Source organism: Heteronotia binoei, unplaced genomic scaffold (assembly GCF_032191835.1).
Source record: "Heteronotia binoei isolate CCM8104 ecotype False Entrance Well unplaced genomic scaffold, APGP_CSIRO_Hbin_v1 ptg000047l___fragment_2___debris, whole genome shotgun sequence".
In the NCBI taxonomy this organism is placed as follows: Eukaryota; Metazoa; Chordata; class Lepidosauria; order Squamata; family Gekkonidae; genus Heteronotia; species Heteronotia binoei.
In genome coordinates this window covers 84,099-109,104 of record NW_026799983.1, presented here as the reverse complement: position 1 = coordinate 109,104, position 25,006 = coordinate 84,099, and the positions used below count along the sequence as shown (strand labels likewise).

At 41.6% G+C, this 25,006-nt stretch overlaps 1 protein-coding gene across 1 annotated transcript; it reads right to left on the bottom strand.

The window, feature by feature from the left end:
- Positions 1-1,758: 1,758 nt before the first annotated feature.
- LOC132590493 (fibrillin-2-like) lies at positions 1,759-25,006 on the bottom strand. Its single transcript, XM_060263399.1, has 7 exons — positions 24,995-25,006; positions 20,846-20,980; positions 18,334-18,818; positions 15,480-15,562; positions 9,209-9,307; positions 6,945-7,040; positions 1,759-1,886 (listed from the first exon to the last, which is right to left on the bottom strand). Exons 1-7 carry the CDS (start codon positions 25,004-25,006, stop codon positions 1,759-1,761), a joined length of 1,038 nt encoding a protein of 345 aa, XP_060119382.1.

Genomic DNA, 25,006 nt, shown 5'->3' with positions numbered 1-25,006 from the left:
TCACGCTTTATCATACCACTGAGTTTGAAAGTGACATGTGTTTTACATTTTAAAAAATCTAATTTACATTACCTTAATATACAGAATTATAAAAAGCTCCCACACCCACCCTGAAGGTAGATCAGGAAAGGACAGGAGTTTGAGGCTCGATTCAGATCTCTCCATGATGAGTCAGAATACCATCCTTCATTTACTGGACCCAGAAGGTCTCACTCTGCCTAAGAGTGCAAAATTCAGAACTAGGAATGCATGCCACTATTCCAAATTGGACCATTCTCTTCATAACACATTAGCAAACCTCACACCAAACACTCTCCCACTGAGAGCAAGTGAAGGACAGGATTGATATCCTACCTGTTATAGCCAGCACTGCAGGAGGGGAAGAAATGGTTATACTTGAGGAGACTGTTCATTCAAAGAGTCCCACTCTGGTGAAGAAGGCAGGAATGAGCAAGTGCCCTTCAGAAAAACCAGGAAGTGTCTTTTGGACTAAACAAAGATCTGCATCTGCTGATCTAAAGACTACTGTCTCTTTAGCTATGAAGTAAAGTATTTGCTTTACTTTTGTTGATACCTTTAAATCCCAAATAAAAGACATCTGTACACTGTGAAAATTATTTGCTGTTTCCTCCTTAAAACTCATCCAAAACAGACCCAACTCCTAAGGATCTAAGTCAGGGGTGGCCAAACTGCAGCTCAGGAGCTACATGTGGCTCTTTCACACATACTGTATGGCTCTTGAAGCCCCCATTGACCTGTCAGCTGGCTTGGAGAAGGTATTTCTCTCTTTAAATCAGTTCTGCAAACCAAGCCAGCCAGCAGCTTGGAGAATGCATTTAAAGTTAAAGTGGCTGTCTTTCCACCCCCCCACCCTCCCAATCTATTCACCTTCCTTCATGTCTTGCAGCTCTCAAACATCTGATGTTTATTCTGTGTGGCTCTTACGTTCAACAAGTTTGCCCACCCCTGATCTAAGTCCATCAATTAACATATATGTTCTACTTATTGAACAAAGCAGTGCCTGAATATAATCTGAACTACAATTAGTATGTTAAACTTACAGCCTTAATATCACTTTACAGAAATACTGAGGTCTGTTCTTCAACTGGCTTTTCACTTAAAAGTGTTCTAAAACTTACAACTGGAGAGGACAATTAGGTATGAAGAGCATGTATGCACACTTGTACAACTTTTCCACATGAGTTATTTGCTTCAGATTCAATTCTGATATAAAATGGTTCCGCCCGCTTCCCCATAGCTCTGAGACATATTCATGCACCTCCCAGATTATCCCTAACTTTTTCCTTTTCCCTTTTACTGCAGAGATACAAAGGAAAAAGCATCTCTCTGTACTGCAAGGAAGACTTACTTCTTTATTAAAGCAGAGACTACAGAGAACCTGATACACAGATTGTTATAATAATGTTATAACAATATTCAATTGCCAATTTATATTGCAATTTGTAACTCCAAATAGTTTCAGAAGCAGGGATGGCCTCTCGCAGAGGACTGGGGCAAGGAAAATGAAGGGAAATCTAACATGTAGATACCCCTTTGTTGCTACACTATCTCAGCCACAGCAGTAACAGGAAAAACCACACAAGTGTATCCTTGTGTGAAAAACACTATAGCCTATGCACTGGTGTTATAATGGAAATATTTAGGTGACACAGACCCTGATGTTACAAGTCCCTCCCACATATTCATTCAGTGCAAACACATAAACATATTGCAGGTCTTAAGATGTTAAGTATAATCCTAATTTTTCCTTTCTAAAAACAAATTCTTACCTCTTTCACACTGTGGCCCTGTAAATCCATATACACAAGCACATCGGTTCGGCCCAATGCAACGACCACCATTCTGACACCCATTTTCACAGACAGCTGTGTTTAACACAAAAACATATACAAATTAAATTATTTATACTAAAAGGTTATCTAAAGCACAGCATAAGTGCATTAACAACTTCTAATCATAATTATTACTTATTGTTTTGTCTTTATTAAAACATTTCTAAACCACATTTCCACCCAACTCAGGGTACCCAAGGCATCATCCAATACAATAATCAAACTAAATCTGTAAGGAGATTTCATACAGCCTTACCAGCCTGTCCCAAGCTATGGTTGGAGATGCATGATTCAGCAAACTTGCTGATATATCAGTCTTTCTGCAACTAAGCAGATAAGATCAGTACCTGGATGGGAGATCAATATCCTGAGATTCCAGAATTAACAGCTATAATGATCCTTTGCAGCAGAACTTTTATAACTATATGCAGCATGATCCTAAAAGTACTTTCTCCAAAATAAATCCAAAGGGATCCAATTGGTCTTACTTCCAGCTAGCTGTAATTTGGGTTAAAGATTCAATGGATGAATAAAGTAGAGACTGTAGCACACTCATAAACACACATAGATCCAGTAAAAATGGGAAAATGTCCAATTTTCAAAGCAGAATTAAAAGATGGTGGGATACACTCAGATAACAATTAATCAATTTAACCCTACCAAGGGAAAAACAACAACAACTACTACTACTACCATCATCATCATTTGATGAACTGCCCTATCCTGGCTAGTGCCAGGCTCAGGGCAATATGCAACATTTAAAAATACATACCGGTATATATAAAATCAGTTACATGAAAAAAATTACAAACCCTGATGGCATCTTTAAAGTGCTCTTATTCAGTCATTACATCACATCAGGGGTGGGGGTATCCCTCCAAGAGGGGGTGGAGAGGAAAACGTGCCAGCACGACAACCATCGCCAGTTTGGTGTAGTGGTTAAGTGCGCGGACTCTTATCTGGGAGAACCGGGTTTGATTCCCCATTCCTCCACTTGCACCTGCTGAGATGGCCTTGAGTCAGCCATAGCTTTCATAGAAGCTGTCCTTGAAAGGGCCGCTGCTGTAAAAGCACTCTCAGCCCCACCTACCTCACAGGGTGTTTGTTGGGGGGTGAAGGTAGAGGAGATTGTGACCGCTCTGAGATTCAGAGTATAGGGCGGGATATAAATCCAAAATCTTCTTCTTCTTATACAATGGCTTGGTGGAACATCTCTGTCCTACAGGTCCTGTGAAACTGTAAAAGATCGTGCAGGGACCTGATGTCTTCTGGCAGAGCATTCCACCATGTCGGGGTCAGGACTGAAAAAGCCCTGGCCCTTGTTTAGGACAGTTGGACCTCTTTCGGGCCAGGGATCACCAGCAGATTTCAACCAGTAGAGCGTAACACTCTTCCAGGGACATAGTGGAGGAGGCAGTCCCATAGATACATCGAGTCCAGACTACTCAAGGCCTTAAAGGTCATAACCAAAACCAAAACTAAGCCAGTTCTCAACCAGCAACCAGTGTAGCTGGTGCAGCGCAGGTAGAATATGTGCCATCCATGGTGTTCTTGTCAGGACTTGCACTGTCACATTCTGGACCCACTGGAGCTTCCGGATCAGACTCAAGAGTAGGCCAGCATAGAGCAAGTTACAGTAGTCTAGTCTGGAGGTGACCGTCGCATGGATTACTGTGGCTAGGTCTGAGCAAGATAAGAGGGAAGCTAGCTGCCAGGCTTGAAGATGAAAAAATGCCACCTTGGCAATATATGCGACCTCAGCCTCCATTGAAAGTGAGGTATCTGGTGTAATTCCTGAGCTCTTGATGGTAGGCGGTGGTGTTAGTAGTGCCCCGTCAAGAGTCAGCAGTCTATGCTCCAGCTCCAACCCCGCTCCCCCCAACCACAGAACCCCCGTCTTTGATGGGTTCAGCTTCAACTTGCCCACCAGGGCCTCCAAACCCTCAGCCAGAGTTGGTGGAACTGTAGCTGACCAGAAAATATACTACTTTGGTATAGGGGTCAAAGTGATCCCACATTACAGCAAAAAACAATGGAAACCTGATAGCTTTCTCAGTCATGGCATTAGCTACTAAGAAAAAAATCAGGACTCAAGAATAACTTCCTTCAGAAATTCAGGACAAAGGAGAGTAAAATCTGGAATTGGAGTAAAAAATACCCCCCATTGAAAATGTTAAAACCCCGCAAAAAGCCGTCCTACTTCCTGGCTGGTGATTATGGTGTAAGTCTTATTAGTTAGTTATATTCTATAACGTTATTGTTTTCTTGCACCAGTCTGTTTTAAAACTACCTGCCAGCTCAATAAAGTAATATTTTTGCTTATTTTTGAGTTGTGCTGCCTTGTCTGTTACTGTAAAGAAAACACCTTGCTCTGCCTCGAGTTTAGGTTGTTATTTTTATTTTATTTTATTTATTTAATGAACTTATATCCCGCCCTTCTCACCGAAGTGTCTCAGGGCGGCTCACAACATAATGATTCATACAATTCCATTTAAAACATTTACAGATACAATAAAAGCATAGTTAATAAAACAAGATAAAATAAAGCCAGCGGTCTATAAGAGCATTTTGTTCCATCCAAAGATGTTCCATCCAAAGTATCAGTTAGGTGTTATAGGCCTGCCGGAAGAGGGTTGTCTTGCAGGCCCTGCGGAACTGCCCTAGGTCCCGCAGGGCCCGCACCTCCTCCGGCAGCTGGTTCCACCAGTAAGGTGCCGCTGTTGAGAAGGCCCGATCCCTGGTGGATTTTAGGCGGGCCTCCTTTGGCCCAGGGACTACCAGCAGATTTTGTGAGCCGGAACGTAGTACTCTCTGGGGAACGTGTGGGGAGAGACGGTCCCTCAGGTAGGCAGGTCCTAGGCCATACAGGGCTTTAAAGGTAATGACCAACACCTTGTACTGGACTCGGAATGTTACTGGCAGCCAGTGCAGATCCCGGAGCCCCGGCCGAATGTGCTCCCATCTTGGGAGCCCTAATAACAGCCGGGCAGCAGCGTTCTGCACCAACTGCAGTTTCCGGGTCCGGCACAAGGGTAGCCCCATGTAGAGGGCATTACAGTAGTCCAACCTCGAGGTGACCGTAGCATGAATCACATCATGTTACAGGGGTGATAATTTTTTTTTCCTTTTTCCTTTGAACTGGTGATACAGACAGGCAAACCTAAGTTCCTGTATTAACAGACTTTTTAAACAGCTGCCCTAATACACTTTCATGATGTACTTCTAATATGGTAATGATTCGTAGTGATTAATAAGAAAAGCAAACATCCACAATCTGGATAATAAACTTTAAGCAGAAATCCATCACAGTAATAGTAAATTATTGTTACTTAAATAAATATAAACCAATGTTAGTTTATTAAAGGATGCTGACTGACAATATTCAGAGGATTATTAACATTATTGATAATGCAAACTGAAAAAACAACATATATATATAATGACCACTTCCCATTCCAGGTTTTAACAGGGTGAGATGGCCTTATTTCTTTAAGCTATGGTAAATTTTGCCTGGATGAATAATTTAATAAATAGATCTTTACATTTTAATGAGGTACTAAAAGCTAGTCATCATTAATGAAAACTGTTGGATTTTAGTAAACACCAAACTATAACCAAGGTGTCTTCTGTCACCAGTTTTATTTATATTATTGTATTATTGATTGATTAACACTTGGAGCAGATTCAGCAATATCTGGTATTAAACTGGTAAGAGAAAATATTTTATCCCAGAAATGGAATTGTTATGATGCAAAATTCTGCCATAAGTCATTTTTTAATCATAGCAGGTTTTTTGTTATATACACTTATAAATTAATCAGCGAAGTGTAATAAGAGTTTCAGACTAGAATCTGGTAGACTCAGGTTCATATGCCCATTCTGCAGTGGAAGCTTGCTGATTGACCATGGACCAATCATACACACAGTCTAACCTACCTTACAGAATGGTTGTGAGAATAAAATGCAGGACAGAAGAATGATGTAATCTGCTTTGAGTCCCCCATTGGTTAGAAAGACAAGATATAAATGAAGTAAATCATGAAGTTACCATTTTTACTAGAGCAAAAATCAATCCTAATGTCACTAAAAACTAGGGATGCCAGTCCCCAAGTGGAGCGGAGCCTCCCCCCCAAGATGCCAGCTGGGTGGACAGTGAAAGGAAGTCTCACTCCCAACAGTCTTCCACAGCTCCACTTGAAAGAGTGGTGCTGTGGGCACCTGTAAGAGAGCCAGTTTGGTGTAGTGGTTAAGTATGCGGACTCTTATCTGGGAGAACTGGGTTTGATTCCCCACTCTTCCACTTGCACCTGCTGGGGACCGCCTGCTCCTGCCCTGCAAGCAGCAAATTCAGGCTTGCAGGGCAGGAGTATGGGGTGCTTGCTTTCTCCCCAACCCTTTAAAGGGAAGATTTCCTTTAAACGGTTCGGAAAAAGAGTGGTGATGCATCCTCGACATGATGACAAACTCTCCATGACTCCATCATGTCAGGGATGGCCCCACCTCCTTCTGGATTGCCCCCCCCCCCAATCTACCCACCAGGGAGAAAATAGGACCTGGCAACCCGACAAAGAACATTATTATCAAAAGCTAAACATGGAAGTACTCTCATTACAACAGGACAACACAATTTAATCATGCTTTGCTTAAGCACCTGGCTGACCACTGTTGATGACAGAGGTCTGGACCAGACAGGCCTTTAATATGATTCAGCAAAGCAATTCTTGTTGCAAATTAATAGAACAGGCATGATGAGTAAGGGTGTCCAGCTTCCATAGCATGACAGCCAGACTCCACTGCCTCAGGCTTTCCACCAATCCCCCTTTTAAAACCAGAGTCCACCACAGAAGTGCAAAGCATTGGCAGTCCTTTAGCAATGGAAGGGCCAGAACCCAGAACCTCTGTGACAAGGGCACAGAGGCATCGACCAAGCAGTCTGGGAGAGAGTCCAGGACCCAGGTGTACTCCTGCCACCACCCTAACTAATCTTCTCATCCTGGAGGTCTTCTCCCCTGACAAGGGGAGTTCCAGCGATAGAGAAGTGGACAAAGGGTTACTCAAATATGTCTTAAGTGACAAAAAGAAATTACTTACGTTGTCCACAGTAAGTGCCAATATAGCCCTTCTGACATTGGCACTGGTCATCCAGACATGTACCACCATTCATGCATCTGATACTGCACTGTTGTACTACAGTAAAACACAAATGGTTAATTATATTAATCACTAATATTATAGCATGTAGCCAAATGTGGCTAACCAGCACAGCATCCAAACAAGCATGCAACTGTACAAGAATAAAAATACCATTCTAATATTTGTGACAAACACTACAACAAATAAAATTCAGACAAGTAATCAAGTAATTTTTCTGATCATAACAGCTTCACTTTAAATCTCTAAGCAGGCCCTTTTGCTTTTTGATGTCACTTTAAAGGCTCCCTTTTAAATTAATGGCTTCATCATTCTTACTGCAATCAATTATTTGATACAATTATATTTGTTCTCCATTAATAGGAAAGATTACCATATTTACTTAAATGGAAGACAATCCCTTCCCCCTTTTGGCTTTATAAAAAAGTGGTGTCCTCTGCCATTTGGGTATGTATTTGGGGAATATTGCCCTCTTTTACCTCACAGCCTGCTTCAGAAGCTGAAGAGGTGGACCTAGGAGAGTGTCCTCTAATTTGGCTTTCTGGGCTTTTTGAAATCCAGTGAGTCAGCTGGTGGACACCTCCCTCTACCTCCATGTCAGCCAGGGATGCAGAGAGAGGAGTGTGCCACACCCCATTCAACTGTCTGGCTCACCAGTCTAGCAAGCCAGCTGGTAAACTAGTCCCCACAACCTCCACAGTAGCCAAGGACATAGAGAGAGCAGCATGCCACACCCACTCTCCAGCAATCCAGAGAGCCATATAGAAGGCAGCAAGTTCCTCCCTGTGCTTCTGTGGCTTCCAGTTCATGCCAGAAGATACAGGCCAGGGTAAAGAACAAAGAATACTAGAGCTATTTTTCTCCTTTTTTCTTCTTTCTTTTGGGGGGGATGGAGTGAGCTTGCATACATGTAAGATCATCTTTCTTTCAAGCAAATGTGATATTTATATTTTATTTCTGATCTTCTGAGTTTCTTAGTTTAATATTTAAAACTCAGTTTTCCAATCTGATCTCAATTCCCCTGTCCGCCTATTTTATGGCTTTTATATTTTGAAATATATTTTTGTTATACAAATGAATTGTTGCTTTTTATATATGCTGTGAGCTATTGGTAGCAACTGCAGTCTAAAAGTCGAACAACAATGTGGTTAATGCATAAATACTTATTTCTTCACTTAATGTAACATGTAACATAAAATAATTAACCTTATTCATTCCTCCACTCTTTTTTCTTTATTGTTTTATTGAATAAAATAATCTTCATTTTGTTACTTCTTATAACAGAATACTTCATTTATTCTGTTCCTCCCCTCTCCCATGACCTTTGCTGACAACATCAGTATCAAATGGCAGTGCAGTACTACTCCTTTCATTCATAAAACAAAGCTTGTAATCAAATGATTACCCTGAACGTATGCTTTGTTTATGCTTGCTAGGTTCTAGAACTGTGTTTATTATATTTTAGGCCTAATGTCTTGTATACAATTACACCTTCATAAAACAGTATTAAAATTTTAAAAACTTGAATTAATTGTTACTTTTATTTAAAGACTCTGAACACAATTGCACTACTCTCACAATATATGCAGTGCATGTAGCTGCTTTCAAGGTTGTGCACTTCTGGCCAAGTAAAATAAGCCAATCAGCTTGGTGAGGAAGAACAACAGAGAGAGGGAGGATGACTGAATCCAGGCTCTCTTCCATCCAAAATAATTGGCAAAACACCAGTTTCTGCTATCTATGCATGGGCCTTGGCTGCTGGGTTGTCTGAGTGCATACAGCATCTGTTTGAATACGTAATTCCTCATCAAGCTACAGATACACACATGGAAATTTGCTTCTTCAAAGCATATAGCCTCCAGCTGGATCAGGGTGAATATTTTATTTATATAAATATGTATACACACATACAAAAGTCATAGCACACAATCAGCCAATCCCTTACTCTCATCAACAGCTATGTACCATTATTCCATGAAGACAGTTTTCAACTGATAAATGGAAAAGGGGAATCAGGTAGAACATTCCAGCATGTAAAGCAAAGCTACCTGGGCAGCAATGGTTAGACAGGATCAAAAGGAAGACTGCACTGCAGCTGTAAGATTTATATACTTTTAAACATTCAAAATATTATCCTTGTTCTAAACACTGAAAATGGAAAATTGCCAAAGAGTAAAATATATACATATATACTCAAATCTTACTTGATTTTGTTCCACAGGTTGGCAAGATCTGTCCACTGGAGCAAGTGCACATGTTAGGGCGGGAACAAAATCCATCACCACAACTATTTCTACAAATTGCTGTGGAAGAAAACAATTCATTATAAAACTTCTAATGCTGAGTTTCTGAAAAAAAATTCTGTTGCTTAGATGGGTCACAAAAAAGCAAGAATATAATCAACTAGGGATGCCATCCTCCAGGTGGAACCTCAGGATTCCCTAAAATTACAGTTCATCTCCAGACTACAGAAAATCAGTTTCCTTGGAGAAAATGGATGCTCTGGAAGGTGGGCACTATGGCTTTGTACCCTCACTGAGGTCTCTGTCTTCCCCAGACTCTATCCCTCAATCTCCAGGAGATTCCCAAGCTGGAATCCCCATTCCCCTCTGGTAGTCAGGGGGGACTTCAAACCCTATAAAACAATTGTATATATGCTGAAACAGTGAAATTGGTTTTTTTTAAGTGCTAGCTTTGTATTTTTGAACTTTTAGAATATTTCCTTCATTGTGGGCTGTTCAACATTTTCCTTTGGAAGCCCCCTTGATGCTGCAGCTCCCAATGCAGCCTAGCAGCAATAGGGATTCTTGATTACAGGTTTCCCCACATCTTCCCTCCCCCAGTCTCCCTGTGGTGGCCATCCCACCCTCACATACATACCAGGGGAAAGGTCAAGGTTTTTGTGTGTATTTTTAAGCCAAACACACAATGGATTATGTGATACCTATTCATATCAATATATGTCAGTGTTGGAGGGAGGTGTCACTACAAGGACTGAGGAAGGTAAAATGATTGCTGTATTAGCAGGACTGGGAAAATCAAGATTTTCCAGCCCAACACAGCAGCCATATAGTTTTGCTGAGATCTTTCACAAAACTTTGCAGCAAGGTAGATATGGGAAAGCTCACAGAAATGCTGCATCACAATGCTGCCGGGGGGGGGGGGAGCACCTCGCATCCCAAAAGCATCAAAAAGGGGACAAATAACCCATCCTGAAAAGGTCTGTTATTAAATACAGGGTTGCAAAGATAATCTCCATTCTGATATAATAAGTATTTCAAAGCAAGGCATTAAGCACACGCATGATTTCCATAGCAGTACAGAAATATCAACTTTACATAGACAACCAAAAGTAAGTTTTGAAATCTGTGTGATTAAAGTTAAAATAATGGGCAAGTCCCCTTGTTGTCAAGTTCCTTGTCTTAAATGTCATTTTTAAACACTATCTAGTGACTTTTCCCAGTCAAACACAGACAGTATAATCCCCAGCAGAATTACACCTTCCTAAATTCATTTGTTTCAATTGACTCAGAAGCAGTGGCAACTGATACTCATTCAGGCAGAGATTGGGGCAGGGGGATGGCAACAGTAGGCAGAACCAATTAATTCTGGTTTTGCTACCATCCTTCTTCTTTGAAATACTGCAGGCAGAAACAAATCCATGTAGAAGACATTGTAGAAGCATTTCTCCCAGTTGTAGAAAAGGGGAATACTGATCCTTATGCAGGTGCAAACCTAATGGAACCTTTCCTTTTGCAGCTGTTATTACAAGCATACCAAATGCAGAAGAGAAATCCTGCAACATGCCTGCCTTTCCTAAAATCCACTATTCAACATACTGCTCAGAAGAGCAAGATTTATACTACTTCCTTTAAAAAAAATTAAATCCTACTTTCCTTCCTGACTGGGGACTCAAAGTGGCTTTTCACATGGTTTCCCCCCTCCTCCACTTAATCCTCACAACAACCTTGTGAGGATAGGGTTAGGCTGAGAGACAGTGATAGACCCAAAATCATTTGGAAGGACACAAGATCATCTATGGTCAAACAAGCAATCCCAGGTCCTAGCCCTAGTCAGAAGTTAAATCTTGTATTTAATTGGATTGACTCTATGCCTACCTTAGGGACCATCTCTCCCTACATGTTCCCCAGAGAGTACTCAGGTCAGGAACACAAAACTTACTGTTGATCCCCAGGCTGAGGGAGGCTAGACTGAAAACAACTCAAGAAAGAGCTTTCTCAATTGCCACCCCCCATTGGTGAAACCAACTGCTTGAGGAGGTCAGAGTCTTTCAGGACCTTGCCCAGAACTGAAAGCCCTGCAATACAATATTATTTCAGTTAGCTTTTAACTGAATAACAGCCAAGATATTAGATCTAAATAGATGTTTAAGATCACTGAATGCCATCCTTAAACTGCATGGAAAATAGCACCAAAATGTATTAAATTGTTTTAATGTTTAATTTGTTTTTATTGTTATTCTATTATGTATTGCAAGCGGCCCTGAGCCTGCTTCAGCAGGGAGAGCGGAATATAAATCAAATAAATTAAAACTAAACTAAACTAACTAAGAGGGAGACATAAAGATGGCTCCTTGCCCAATCAACTAATATACTGATGTGAAAGGGTCTGGCTTAACAGGAGGAGCCCTCTGCTCCCTGTGTGGGGTGTTCTTTGCAGTGCTGGGTTTAAAGTATCTGATTTTAAAACTCTTATCAATGCACCTCTAAGAGATACAGTTTTTTAAGGAACAGAAATACTCAATGGAGCAGTGCCAACCAAATCATTCTGGCCCCAGTTCCCTCCCACAGGCCTCATTGTCCTCTACAGATAGTCAGGACATGGCGGGCTGACAGCAAAGTCAGTCTCTGATGTCTTTTTTTTAAGCTCTTATAAAAATCCTTCTTGTAAAGACACAAAATTGCCTCTAAAAAACAAGATGTTAAGTGCTTGCTTTTTAGGATTTCATTTGTTTAAAAACCTTTCTAGAAAATTAAACTTAAAGCAAACTCTGATTTCATTTTTCAAAACTGCAAACATCTCTAGTTAAGTCACTGCACTTAAAGATTAGACTTTCAGCATGTAAATTCCCTAAATAATATATATATATATATAAAAATAATATTTTGTATGGGTGAAGTGTCATGGAAATTATACATACAATAATAATTCTTAAAACTCTCACCTGGCTAACCTGATCTCACCAGACCTCAGGAGCTAAGTGGGGTCAGCCCTAGCTAGTATGCGGATGGGAGACTTCCAATGACTATCATGATCATGATGTGGAGGCAGGCAATGGCAAACCACCTCTGAGTGTCTTTTGCCTTGAAAACTCTATGGTGTTGCCATAAGTCAGCTATGAGTTGACAGCACTTTCCACTACCAGTAATCCTTAAACTCTTAGAAATAAATGGATAAGAAAGTCGCAACTCTGTACATTCTCTTTCTTCATTTTAATTAGTTAACTAAACAAATTTTCTGCTTTGTATCAATATATTGATATACACATATATCAGAATCAATGTCTGATTACGTACTGTTGCATATCAATAATAATTACTTTGAAATGGTATATCATAAGAATGGCTTCAATTTATACTTTTTCAAGCAATTTTTAGAAATAGGAATGGAACATAAAAATAATATTTAAAAAACTATTATATACACTGATTTACTGAAGAGGGTTTTAATAGCTTGATAGATCCAACAGTTTGATAAGTTCCGTAAAACACTTCATCAGTACTTAAGTTTTTCTCATATGATCTTAAAAGTGTTCTTGAGGCATTCTGTTGTTAATTGTGCCCTGCTGATTGTGGATCTTTGAAATATGAGGTATAATTACAATACAGGAGAGAAACCATATGTATATTGTTTGCAATTTAAGTTACACATTTGTGTTACCATCTGGTTTAACCAAAAGTCATGGCTCTCTAGCTAGCAATAACTGTGCTATACAAAACATCACAAGTTTATATCTTGGTTTCACAGATGAAATATAATTGCAAATCTTGTAACTGAGAAATGCAAGTAAAGGTTGCTAACTGTAGTAAATGGATGCTTTCAAAACTCCTTCTTTCAAGAGCAATACAGTACTTCGCTTATTCAAGAGATAAGGGAGTTCTACCTATTCTGTATTCTGCAGACCTCCAAATGACCCACAATGCCACTGGGAAGGGTTTCCCAACAACCAGGAGAAGCTTTGAGAACAGGCAGAGGGTTGCAATAGGAAGAGAGTAGTGGGAATAATCCATTCTGTAACTGGAGATTCACTCATGTTTCTTTGGATTCAACCCAATTTAAATATCATGTATGGAAATGCTCTGGAGACTGGACTGCAATATAACAACCCAAAAAACCCTTCTTGTGTACAGGGAAAGACCCAAGTTAAAATAAATATTAACGTGAGTTTTCCACCACACTGTGTTTTTGGTCACTATATTTCTCAGTTACCAGATATGCAATTATATTTCATCTGTAAAACCAAGATATAAACCTATGATGCTCGCCAGAGAGCCATGTTAATGCTAGCCAGAGAGCCATGACAAATAAATGGAACAAGAAAAAAAATGATGGGCCAGAATCAATGATCTGTTAAAGAATGCCTCATTAGAAATGATGATCAAAGGATGGAAGAGCACTGGCCTGAAACCAGCTAAAATCCAACTAGCAGAATCATCCTTCTAATGTTATTTTCATTTATAGGTTTTCTATAACGTCACAGTCCTGTGTGTTTCCTTTGCAGCTATGCTGGTACCTTCAAATGGCAACAGAGATGAGACAAAGAATCCATTTATGTCTTGCTTGCTGAAATGACTACCTCTAATAGGCAAAAACAGGTGGATGCCAAGTAAGGGAATTCTTCAGCGGTCCTTTGGATCCTCTAGAAGGAACCACTGGTACTGTCACTACACTTGCAAAGACAGGGAGGAAATGTTGAAGCACTGCTAATGACAGCTTATTACCTAGCACTGTGGTTACAAATCAGACCCCACTGTTACTACAGTTAGCAACCTTTACTTGCATTTCTCAGTTACAAGATATGCAATTACATTTCACCTGTAAAACCAAGATATAAACCTATGATGCTCGCCAGAGAGCCATGTTCATGCTAGCCAGAGAGCCATGACAAATAAATGGAACAAGAAAAAAAATGCACTACTGCAGGAAGCTTAGCACCTTATCTAACAAAAAAGGCAATTTCTAAAATCATGCCATAAACCCCTCTTAAACTTTAAAATTAGCAACTGCCAAGATTCAAACCAACCTTAAAAACCAGATACTATATTCTGGAATTTCTTGTCCAGAAATTGCTTCGGTGGGGAGGGCGGGATATAAATCAAATAAAATTAAATTAAAAATAAAATTAAAAAATTGTCTCTAATAATGGACAGCACTGGCACATGGGAGTAGGCCAGGTAGGTGGCCACCTAGGGTGCCACTTGGCCTACAGGGGCACTGAGCGTCCCCTCCCGTGACACCACCATGTTGCTCTCACCTTCCCAGGTCTATACAGATCCATCAAAATGAAAGCGATGTGGCTGGGCAGCACCTGCACTCTTGGTAAGCTGCCTTTCCTTGAAAGGGAAAGAGTTTCCAAATAATGCAGGCACCGCCCAGCTGCTTTCGCCTTCCAGGTCTGGCAGGGGCTGGGCCTGGAGCATCAGAACCTGTGATGCCAGCCCTGATCAGGGGGGGGGGGGGGGGTATGGCAGCTAGATACTATGGATCACTGGTGAAAGAAAAGCACTCTGCATAGGTACAAATTTGTATTTGTTTCAGGACTGGCCTTAGCAACAACTTCTAAGGGTCAGCTCTGGTGAAACAAAGCCATGAAGAATCTCTGTTCAAATGACTTCCATGTTTTTGCCAAGTTATGTAAATAGCCAGAATTATTACAACAATAGTTAACTTACCCAAATAAATAATGATGGACTATTAAAATACATTTTAAAAACTCTGCTCTATCTAATCTGAATATGCACAAACACAGCTCCAGAATTAGAAGTACCAGCCTCCAGGTGGGTCCTGGTGATCTCTTGGAATTACAGTTGATCCCCATAACTTTGAGACCAGTTTTCCTGGAGAAAATAGCTACTCTGGAAAATGGACCCCCTGATATGATAACCTCCTTATGCCCCCCTCTCCCTAAACCCCATTATCCCCAGGCTCCACCCCCCAATCTCCATGAATTTCTAACCCAGAGATGGCAACCATACTCCAGACAAACAAAAATAACACTTAAGGTAAGGTAAATTGCTATTCCTAATTTTCTAAAATACTTCTGTTATTCACAAATTTGCTCTACTGTCAGTATTTCTATTCATTAAATACAAGATGAAAACTTCAACAGCCAAACTTGATTCATGCCATACTTCCTTTTATGTGTAATGAAGTGTTACAATTCAAAGAAGTCTGCTGGGGAAAATTATTACCCAAAGATAGTAAATTCTGTCAAGTCTGAAGACAAACACTTACGAACGATACACTGATTTCCCCCAGGGAGTGTTTTCCATCCAGGGCAACAGTAGGAGTGGAATCTGGAGCCACACACATTTGGCCTGTCACGTGCAAATAAGTGTGTACATAAAAAAAATAGGTCAGTGGAAACATCAAATTTTAGCAATGCAAAGTAAAAATGAAACTGGCCACAGAAAGAACACAAGTTGTTCACAGCCCTGCCATTTCTTAATTTCACCAGATTCCCATTTTAAAATAATTTTGAAGGCACAGAAGGAAACAATGAAGAAGAGTTATGCCTACTGTACAGAGTAAAACCTTACTCCAAAGACACCTACATTATTTCCATCTTAAAACAAGAATAACATGTTATGTGCAACACTGATATATAAGCTGCATATTTTAGAAATGGAAAGGATTCACTGTGCACCTTATAACATGAACTTTAAAGCCTCACTCCTCCAATCTGAAAAGCATGTTTCTCCATCAGATGTTAATTGAAATCACCTGTAAACACCAAAGACGCTTAAAACTTCATCATGAAACTGAGGCAAGATTTGCCACATTTGGTATTGCTATTAGTGTGGTGCAAAAGCCAGATGTTTTTTGCAATACTCAACACACAAGAATACTTTCCAACCTGGGCCAAAAATTAATATTAACATTTAAAATAAAAGTCATTTAAAAAAAATAAAACCAACCGTTACAGAAGGAAAATGAGTAGATGAAGATCTCTGCAAATATTTTTACTGAAGGTCTAGAGAAACTACACAGGTAAATGATGAATCTTACAGGACTGATTCGAAAAACAAACTGTCTAGAAAGGTTGCTGGAAGGATATGGCTGGAGCTTACACTGAACATATGCTGGTATAACACGGCACAAGATGTAATGGAATGTACATGGAACTGGCTGCCCAACAGATCAACTCATAAACCAGATGCTACAGTGGATCAGATAGTGAAAATTTTCAAAAATAAGGGACACTGTGGCTGGCTGAACAGAATAACAAATTTGATCTTCAAATATCTAATACATTATGTAATAGAAAACTACAGTTGCTCTACGAAGGCCTACCGAATGTATGGAAGTGCTTAGTTAAAATGCTTAAAGAGAACACATTCGCTTCCTTGTTGGGATGTGGGTTTGGAACACAACCATGGTGAAAAGACATTCACAGCGAAGTGGTTATGCCCTAGACTAGATGCTCAACAAGCAATTGTGGCTTCCTTCGAGAAAAGCTTGACCATATCAGTGAAGATAATGCTCATAGTGTAAAATCATCAAAGATAGCTACTTTTTTTAATGAAAGGGGAATAAAGACTTCTTAGAGATTAAGAGAATGTGTTAGGAAACTGACTGGGACTTGATGTCATGATCTATTATAGGTTACATGGAACTGATCATAATAATTAAGTTTTTGATGAAGTAGCTATCAGATACCTATAAACGTTATGGAGTCAGGATCAAGTCATGATTAAGTAGTGCTTTAGCTAAAAGACAATTTGCCTGAAACAACAGGGCTGTGAATGGTTGAAGAATCAAGAGCAGAGTTCGTAGACTGTTCTAACAGTAAGGAAAATTAACCCACAAGTTGCATTAGCAGCTTCAAGAAGGGAAAGTCAAGAAGAAAGTTAATGAATTTGCCTAATAGATTGAGAAGTTATTGTATACCAGGGCTTTTTTTGAGCAGGAACGCACAGGAACGCAGTTCCTGCTGGCTTGGTGGCAAGGGTGTGGCCTAATATGCAGATGAGTTTGTAGAAAAAAGCCGTGTGAAACAATGGTGATGTCAGGGGGTGTGGCTAATATGTAAATGAGGTCATGCTGGGCTTTTTCTACAAAAAAAGCCCTGCTGTATACTAAAAGGTGGGGAAAAGTATGAACACAACGAAGTATGGTCTTGGAACCTGAACCTTTTCTGAGAGCAGAATGTTTGCTGCATTCTGGAGAGCAGGGTTCCCTTTGAGTTAGTGTGAGCTAGCTCACATTTTTGTCTTAGCTCAGGAAAGATGACATCAGAGCAAGCTAATTTATGCAGTAGCCAAATCATTCGCTCACAACTTGAATGCCCGTAGCTCTCGAAGCAGAATTTTTGTTCACAAGAGTGAACCTTAGAGGGAGCATTGCTGGAGAGTACAAGAATTTATACATAAGCCACAATATTGTAGGCTGACTGGTCATATGAGATACAAAGCATTGCACAGAAGATAGGGGGATTATAACAAGAAGAATGAAAGGATACTTGAGAATTTTGCCTGAGACAACTAGAAGTGTCTGATGATAGGACTGAAGGAGGCTATATGGGCAGATTTAAATCTGAAAAGTTGTTGGCCTGCTGGAGGCTCTTGTCCCAGTAGAGCCGTGTGAATGCAGGTGTGTGGCATAGTTCTCAAGAAGCCCAGATAAAGTAGTAACCCACTGTCTGGATTGTACCACCTCAGATTACAAGCGATGTAGAAATCACATGATAGGATGCTTCAACCTTCCCCCATAGTAAACTAGCAAGTGGTGGGAGAGGATAATCCAAAATCTTTTTTCCTTGCCTTCTAATGAACACACATTAAGTTGCCTTAAACTGAACCAAACCATTAGTGCATTAATGTCAGTACTGTCTACTAAGCCTGGCAGCGGTTCTCAGGTTCTTTCACATCACCTGCTGCCAGGAAGTGAACGTGGGACCTCCTGCATGTACAGCATAGGCTTTTCCACCGACCTACAGCCCCTCTCCAAAGTTCGAAGTTCCAGAATTTTGTTTTAGGCATAGAAAGGTATAAAGAGGTGCAATCCAGCCAGGGGCTTACCCCCTCATCTGCTCTTTGTGCGAACTAGGCCTACCTACGTGGTGTTAGAAGAAACACCGCTTTCCTACCCCCTCAGTACGTCCTGCTGGCCTCTTCTGCGGACTCGGTTGGCGACGGCAGGCGCTGTGCCTCTGCTTTCCGCGTTGTCCAAGGCAGGGTAGCTGCTGCCGCCTTCTACTGCACCCGCGGTGGCAGGACGGACCTGCTGCTGCTTTGGCTGCCCAGCTGCTCCTTGCGCCCAGAGTGCCACACAGCCCAGCCAGAGGAAATACGGCTGCAAGGAGAGGCCCCGCCGTCTCCCCATGGTGGTTGCGGGAATCCCGAAGCGATGCCACGAGCCCCAAGCTCCGACTTGCCCTACTGTTTTGCCCGCTTCCACCCGAGCAAGGCAAACTCCACTGCTGCTGCTGCTGCTGCTGCTCCTGCCGCCAGCCTCTCTCCTCAGCGAGACTCTCCGTGGGTTGTATTGGCAGTAAGAGGGGCTGTTGGTGTCGCTCCGCGCTGCATCCTGCTCGCTTTCCCCTTCTCTCCCCCCCAAGCCCCTGGAAGGCAGCTTTCGAGGGGGGATGTTGAGAAAACACGTTCAGAAATGTCCAGTTCGTTCCTCAAAAATATGTATTGAAAAATACTCTAAAATGTTGGGGGTTCCGGCTAATCCTGAATGAGACAAAAATTGCCCTTGCGGATGACGGATCGCCCCCACCACACACACCCGCGCTCAATTAGTCGCTAAAAAGTGAAGAGCGCCAACCACGGCCAAGTTGGACCAAGTGGCTATATCCACTCTCCGCGCAGGCAGAGGAAGGTGAAGAGTCGGCTGTCGCTACAATCGCCCACTGGAAAGGGAAAAGCGCCTAGCCTGTGCGAATGGAGGAGGGGGAGGGGGAGAAGGAGGGGGAGACAGGGATACCGCTTGCTTGTCAGTGGGAAGCAGCAGCGCCACAACAAACAGGTGGGAAAGGAGCCCACTCGAGGAGCGAATAAGGCTGGGTAGAGGGGGGAAGAAAGGAGAACACGCTTCGCGGTAGTCGTGAAGGGGGTGGCCGGCAGGGGGAGATTCGGTTAGAAGGGGAGGAGGAAACCAGGGGAGTGTGTGGCGGAGGGGCGACTGACAAAGAAAATAGGGCGTCGATTAGTCTGTCCTTGCACTACCCGTTCCCCAGCTTTGTCTGTCTTTTTTTGCACCCAGGGACCAGCAAAGAACAGGAATAAAGGGAAACTTGTCCTTCTCCTTCTACTACAGCTATAAATGACTTAAGGTGAAAGCCTGCAGTAAATGAATGGGGCTGTTAAATACTGGGTTTGATCCGTAGATGTTCAAACAGGAACATGCTTTATTGATAACTCCAGAACAAAAGATGACTTAATGACCCTGCTTATATGCATGCAAGATAACCACTTCCCAGATTCCCATACCAAATCACAACAGTTAAATTTCACGCCAAACCCGCTCATTGGTTCCCATAAAGAGTCCAGGTCTCTCATAGTGGTAAAGAGTCTCTAACACCCTGCTGCTGCCTAGTAATGTGTTCTTTTCTTTGCTGAAAAACTGGCTGTCCCACCCTGTCACAGTATATTTTGGCTGTTTGCTCAGCCCAGGATGAAACCTGAGGTAAGGATTGGGAGCCCCCTTTAATGACACTGAAGATGTTTTATTATTCCAAATTAACAAAATGTTTAATTCTACATAGAGTAGAAAGGTCAGGTGAGATCAGGGTTTGAAATTTCTGACATAAAATTAGTACATGCACAGACTTTAGTTCTTATGTTTCAGGCTAATGAGAGTCTGTCCTTGCACTACCTGTTCCCCACAGTTACTTATATCTTTATGTTGAGAGGCTTTTGTTGCAGTGTTTCCCCAAACATGCCAGCACACTTTCTTTGACTCTTGGTTCTCAAAAAGTTGGTGCCTTCTTTCCAGTACCCAAATCCCTTCTCTTGAAACACCAGTACTCATCTTGAGTTTTAACTAATTCTAAAGGCAGTTTCTAACCACACCAGATTAGGAATCTCTGCACTCTTCAGAGTTTGACTGTGTAGGGAAATTCTCCTCTTGCTAGAAGATGTATTTCCCCCCCCCCTTTTTTGCCCCATTGGGAGTCCCACTTCCCAAACTTCCTTGCCAACTTTCCCTCAGTTCTCTGTGTAAAACTGCTCTCAACTTAGGCTGAAATCAGACACAACTTAGTGAAGGCAGAAATCTGTTTCCTCAGCATAACACTCTCTCAAGACCTTCTTTGCTCAGCTGATGCTAACTAATAAGGTAGGTTCATGTGGTCAGCTGTATTTTCTGAAGCTGTAGAACAAAGAGACCAGTGGAATCTTTAAAACCAAACAAGTTTTATTCAAGGTATGAGGTTTCGTGTGCTTGCACCTCTGTGTGCACAGGAAAGCTCATACCTTGAATAAAACTTTGCTGGACTTAAAGGTACCACAGGATGCTAACCAAGCAGATTGCTTGGAGCAGCTTGTCACTCAAGGCTCTCTGTTTCTGTGAAGAATTAACCCTTCACAGTCTTTCTGCTATCTATACAGTGCTTCTAAGTTTTTTAAAAGTGCCACAGATGGGTTATCTCTCACAGATGGGTTATCTCTCCAGAAACGCTGCTTCAGACCCTTGGGGAAAGAATATGGTATTTGGGCTACACTGATATCATGAGATCTCTGGCTGGGATCTGTCTGTCTCTCCGGCAAGCTTAACAGTTCTCCAGAAACCTGAAGACACAAGGCAACGCCCCTTGTAAAATGAACCACATGCAGCTTGAATCTGAGCCAGAACCACTGATGACAATGCAAATACTTATTCCAGTGAGCTCTGGTTGAGGTAACTGGCAGATGCAGATAGGGCAGGGCTCCAGAAATGCAGGAGCTTAGTTCTTTTTGGAAGAAGTCCTGCAGACTGTTCCAGGATTCTTAAGGAAACTGGACCTTGTGGGAAGGGCAAGTAACTGGTCACCCTCCATCATTGACTTTTTTTTAACTCCATTTCATTTTTAAGAGAACAACATGGAGTCAGTGTTTCCTCAGCAGAAGAAAATGGATTGCTTGGTCTTCTTAGCAGTCTGGATAGATAGAAACACCAAAAATTAGTAATAACTAGAAATTGCTACTGCAAATAAACAATATTGTCTTTTTTCACTTGTATAACAGGAATATTATTGTGGACTTAAAATGAACAAGTTCTATTTTGCAAGATACTCCAAAGAGTAATTCCAACCAGAGTAATTCCAACAAGATGAAATGCCCATTAACATTCATAAAGAAAATAGACTTTTAATGCTGCGGATGGTCACATATGTTGAAATTTAATGGTTGGGAGGGCAAGCAAGTTTCACTTCAGAGTAATCCTATACATTACATGAAGGTTATGTATTACTGAAGCTTATAATGGCAGGTGGAAATGAAAGTCAGGTTTACATAGATTTTCTAATTTTTTGCATACTTAAAAAAACCTACAATCCAATCACAGATTAATTCTGCCCAAATATTACATCCAAAAATCACAGATCAAATGCTCTGTAGTGCCACTGTGGAACTCAGTGGGGTACAAAACCACCCTCCAAAGCAGCCATTTTCTCCAAGGGAACTGATCTCTATCATCACAAAAGCAGTTGTGCTTCTGGGTAAGCTCCAGCACCCACCCAGAGACTGGCAACCTTAGGCCTCCTGGAGGAAATTGATGCTTTAAAGGGTGGAGTTTTTGGAATAATTCTCCTTGGAGGTCCCATCTCACCTCAATCCACAACCTCCCCAGCTCCCCTATCCCAAATTTGTAGGAATTTCTTAACTTCTTTCCCTTCTCTTTGCAATTTCCATATCCTCTTCCCACCGCATTCTCTTCTTCTTAACCACTCACTGTCATACTTTTTATATACCTTATTATTCATATGCTTCATTTATTTATTTTATTTAGTGAATTTATATTCCGCTCTTTCCCATAACAGGCTCAGGGCGGATCACAGCATAGATTAGGCTATAAAAACCAACAAGTCAAATTTAAAACAGTACAATAAAACCAAAACAGCAGAACGATAAAACTAAATAAGGTGCATCACCGGCAGAAAGGGCACATTTCACAGAGTACAGTTTTTGGCCCAAGAAGAAGTGATGGTGTTAGAATCATATTCAGCACCTCAACAAGGCTATAAAGCATGATGTCACAACAAGGGAGGCCAACTGATAGAATAGTTGGTGGAATAGGATGCCTGCTGCCTCAACCAAAAGTCCGGTGGAACAGCTCCATCTTACAGGCTCTACAAAATGGCAGTAGCTCAGGTAGGACCTGGATCTCCATGGGAAGCTGTTTCCACCAGGCAGGGCCAGAGCCAAAAAAGCCCTGGCCCTGGTTGAGGTGAGATGGACATCCTTCAGGCCAAGGGTGGTCAGGAGGTGCTGTGTAGCAGACCAAATGCCCTCTGGGGCATATATGGGGAGATGCAATCCCTCAAGTATGTTGGTCCCAGGCCATGTAAGGCTTTGAATGTCAATACCAAAACCTCAAAGTGGATCCAGTACTCAATTGGCGCAGCACTGGCCGAATGCTTGCCCATAAAAGCAATGCAGTTAACAGCTGTGCTGCCGCATTTTGCACCAGCTGGAGTTTCCAGATCAGCCCCAAGGACAAGCCTGCATAGAGCGAGTAACAGTAATCCAGCATGAAAGTGACCATTACATGGATCACTGTAGCTAAATCCTGGGGGGGATAGATAGGGCATTAGCTGTCTGATCTGCCAAAGATGATAGAAGGTAGATGGAGCAACTGCTTTGACCTGGGCCTCCATGGTAAGTGAGGCATCCAGTATCACTCCCAGACTCTTCACCTTCTGAGCTGGTATAAGAAATGCATCGTCCAGAGTTGGGGGCTGGCTCCAATCCCCCTCAGTTCAGGTATGGGACCTCCATCTTAGCTGGATTGAGCTTCAGCCAGCTTTATCACAACCATCCAGCCACAGCTTTTAGAGCCCTAGTCAGATGATCTGGGGAGGAATCTGATTGGCTGGGTGTCATGCGCATATTGGTGACAACCCAGCCCAAAACCTCGAGCAATCTGGGCAAGGGGGCACATATAGATGTTGAACATCATTGGCGAGAGAATAGCTTCCTGTGGTACACCACATTCAAGTAGGTGACGCATAGAGATCTGCTCACCAAGAGCCACCCTTTGTCCCCAACCAGGAGAAAAACCACTGTAAGGCAACCCCCTGAACTCCAGTGTCAGCAAGGCGGTGGGTCATATTATATCCTGCCTTTCTCCACAGTGGGGACCCAAGCAGCTTACATTATTCTCTTAACTTCCTTTTTATTCACACAACCCTGTGAGGTAGGTGTGACAGACAGCAAGCAGATGCATACTTAGTGGCAGTGCTGCTTGAGAGAATGTGCTAGCTGAACTGATTGACAACTCATGGAAGTCTTATTGGAGGACTGCAGCTAACTGTAGAGAGGGGCATGATAATTAGGCAGCTGGAGAGGTTGATGGGAAAGAGAGTGGCCTGGGAAACTCTCTAGTGAGAGATCCAAGTGGGCAGCCATGTTGACAGAGGAGTCAGAAAAGTAGAGTCTCTTTCAAAGCCAGTGTGGTGTGGCTTTGGAAAAGGAGAAACTCTGGAAGAGACTGTTCAAGTAGTTTAATCAGTCTCTGTGTGTAAAACAAAGAAACACCAACTACACTACAAAGAGAGAACTAATTGTCCATCTATAAACCTAATATCCCGTTTGAAGAGACTGTAAATCTGGAAGATAAGGATTTGGTAAATGATTTTAAGTGGCACTGAAAGACCCTAAACACGCCAAAATACAGAGTTATTTATCTTAAGATAACAATTTTGCCAGAGAAAAGGGTCTAGTAGAAAAACCCTAGTCTTAAACACAAAGGGATAAAGCTGAGTACATTCTCAAGTCTGTGCAACCTATAAATACTAAATTCAAAAGAAATCATAAGGCAATCAAGAACACATACTATCTAAGCAAAAGCATGGTAACATCTGTAATACCTTCAATGAAAGCAGAACATTTTTAAATCTAAAAATGTCTCTTGTGTATTTAGCACCATAAGATGCAGTTCTATAAATATATGTAACTTTCTGTCTACCAATTCCAAATCCTAAACACCATGTAAATATTGATTCCCTTGCCTGCCAATTTGTTCAAATAAATCTGAACACTGTTTAACTGCTTAAGTGTGCCTAAAATGCCATTTCTGAAGAAAAATATTTGAAAACACTGACCCTCATCTGACCTCGGTGGCAGTTCCTTATTTGGTTAAAAGCCTACAACGTATCTATCAGTGACCCAGTGGGACAAAGAATTTATAATAAAAGGTTATTTATACAATTAGGAAAGTGACATGCTATACAAAACAAAAAAGGGGGAACTCAGATGTGCTTATGAGGGAAAACTGATATGACATAAGTGTAATTGTTTTAGAGGTGATTAATAAGATTGTTAGCTTGTGATAGGTTAGGCTGAAAGTATGTGACTAGTCCAAAATCACCCAGTCAGCTTCCACAGCAAGATGGGGATCTGAACCTGGTTTCACAAAATCTAATCTGAAACTCTGCTACACCACACTGACTTTCATAGGGTGGCTACCAGCCCTGGCATGTGGGGTTCTGCTGCCCAGGGCAGAACCCCAACATTTCCCCCCCCCCCGGAGAAAAGTTTTCCACGCGTGGGGCATGATGATGTTATGCAGAGGTAACATTATCATGCTGGGCATTCAGCACTTACCTTCTTCAGCAT

What these genes read in the sequence shown, in the direction of transcription:
- LOC132590493 (XM_060263399.1), bottom strand. An exon ending in GGGAAATCAGTGTATCGTTC is followed by an intron (nt 9,308 to 15,479) that starts GTAAGTGTTTGT and finishes TTTCTTCCACAG; the next exon opens with CAATTTGTAGAAATAGTTGT. An exon ending in AACCTGTGGAACAAAATCAA is followed by an intron (nt 7,041 to 9,208) that starts GTAAGATTTGAG and finishes GTTTTACTGTAG; the next exon opens with TACAACAGTGCAGTATCAGA.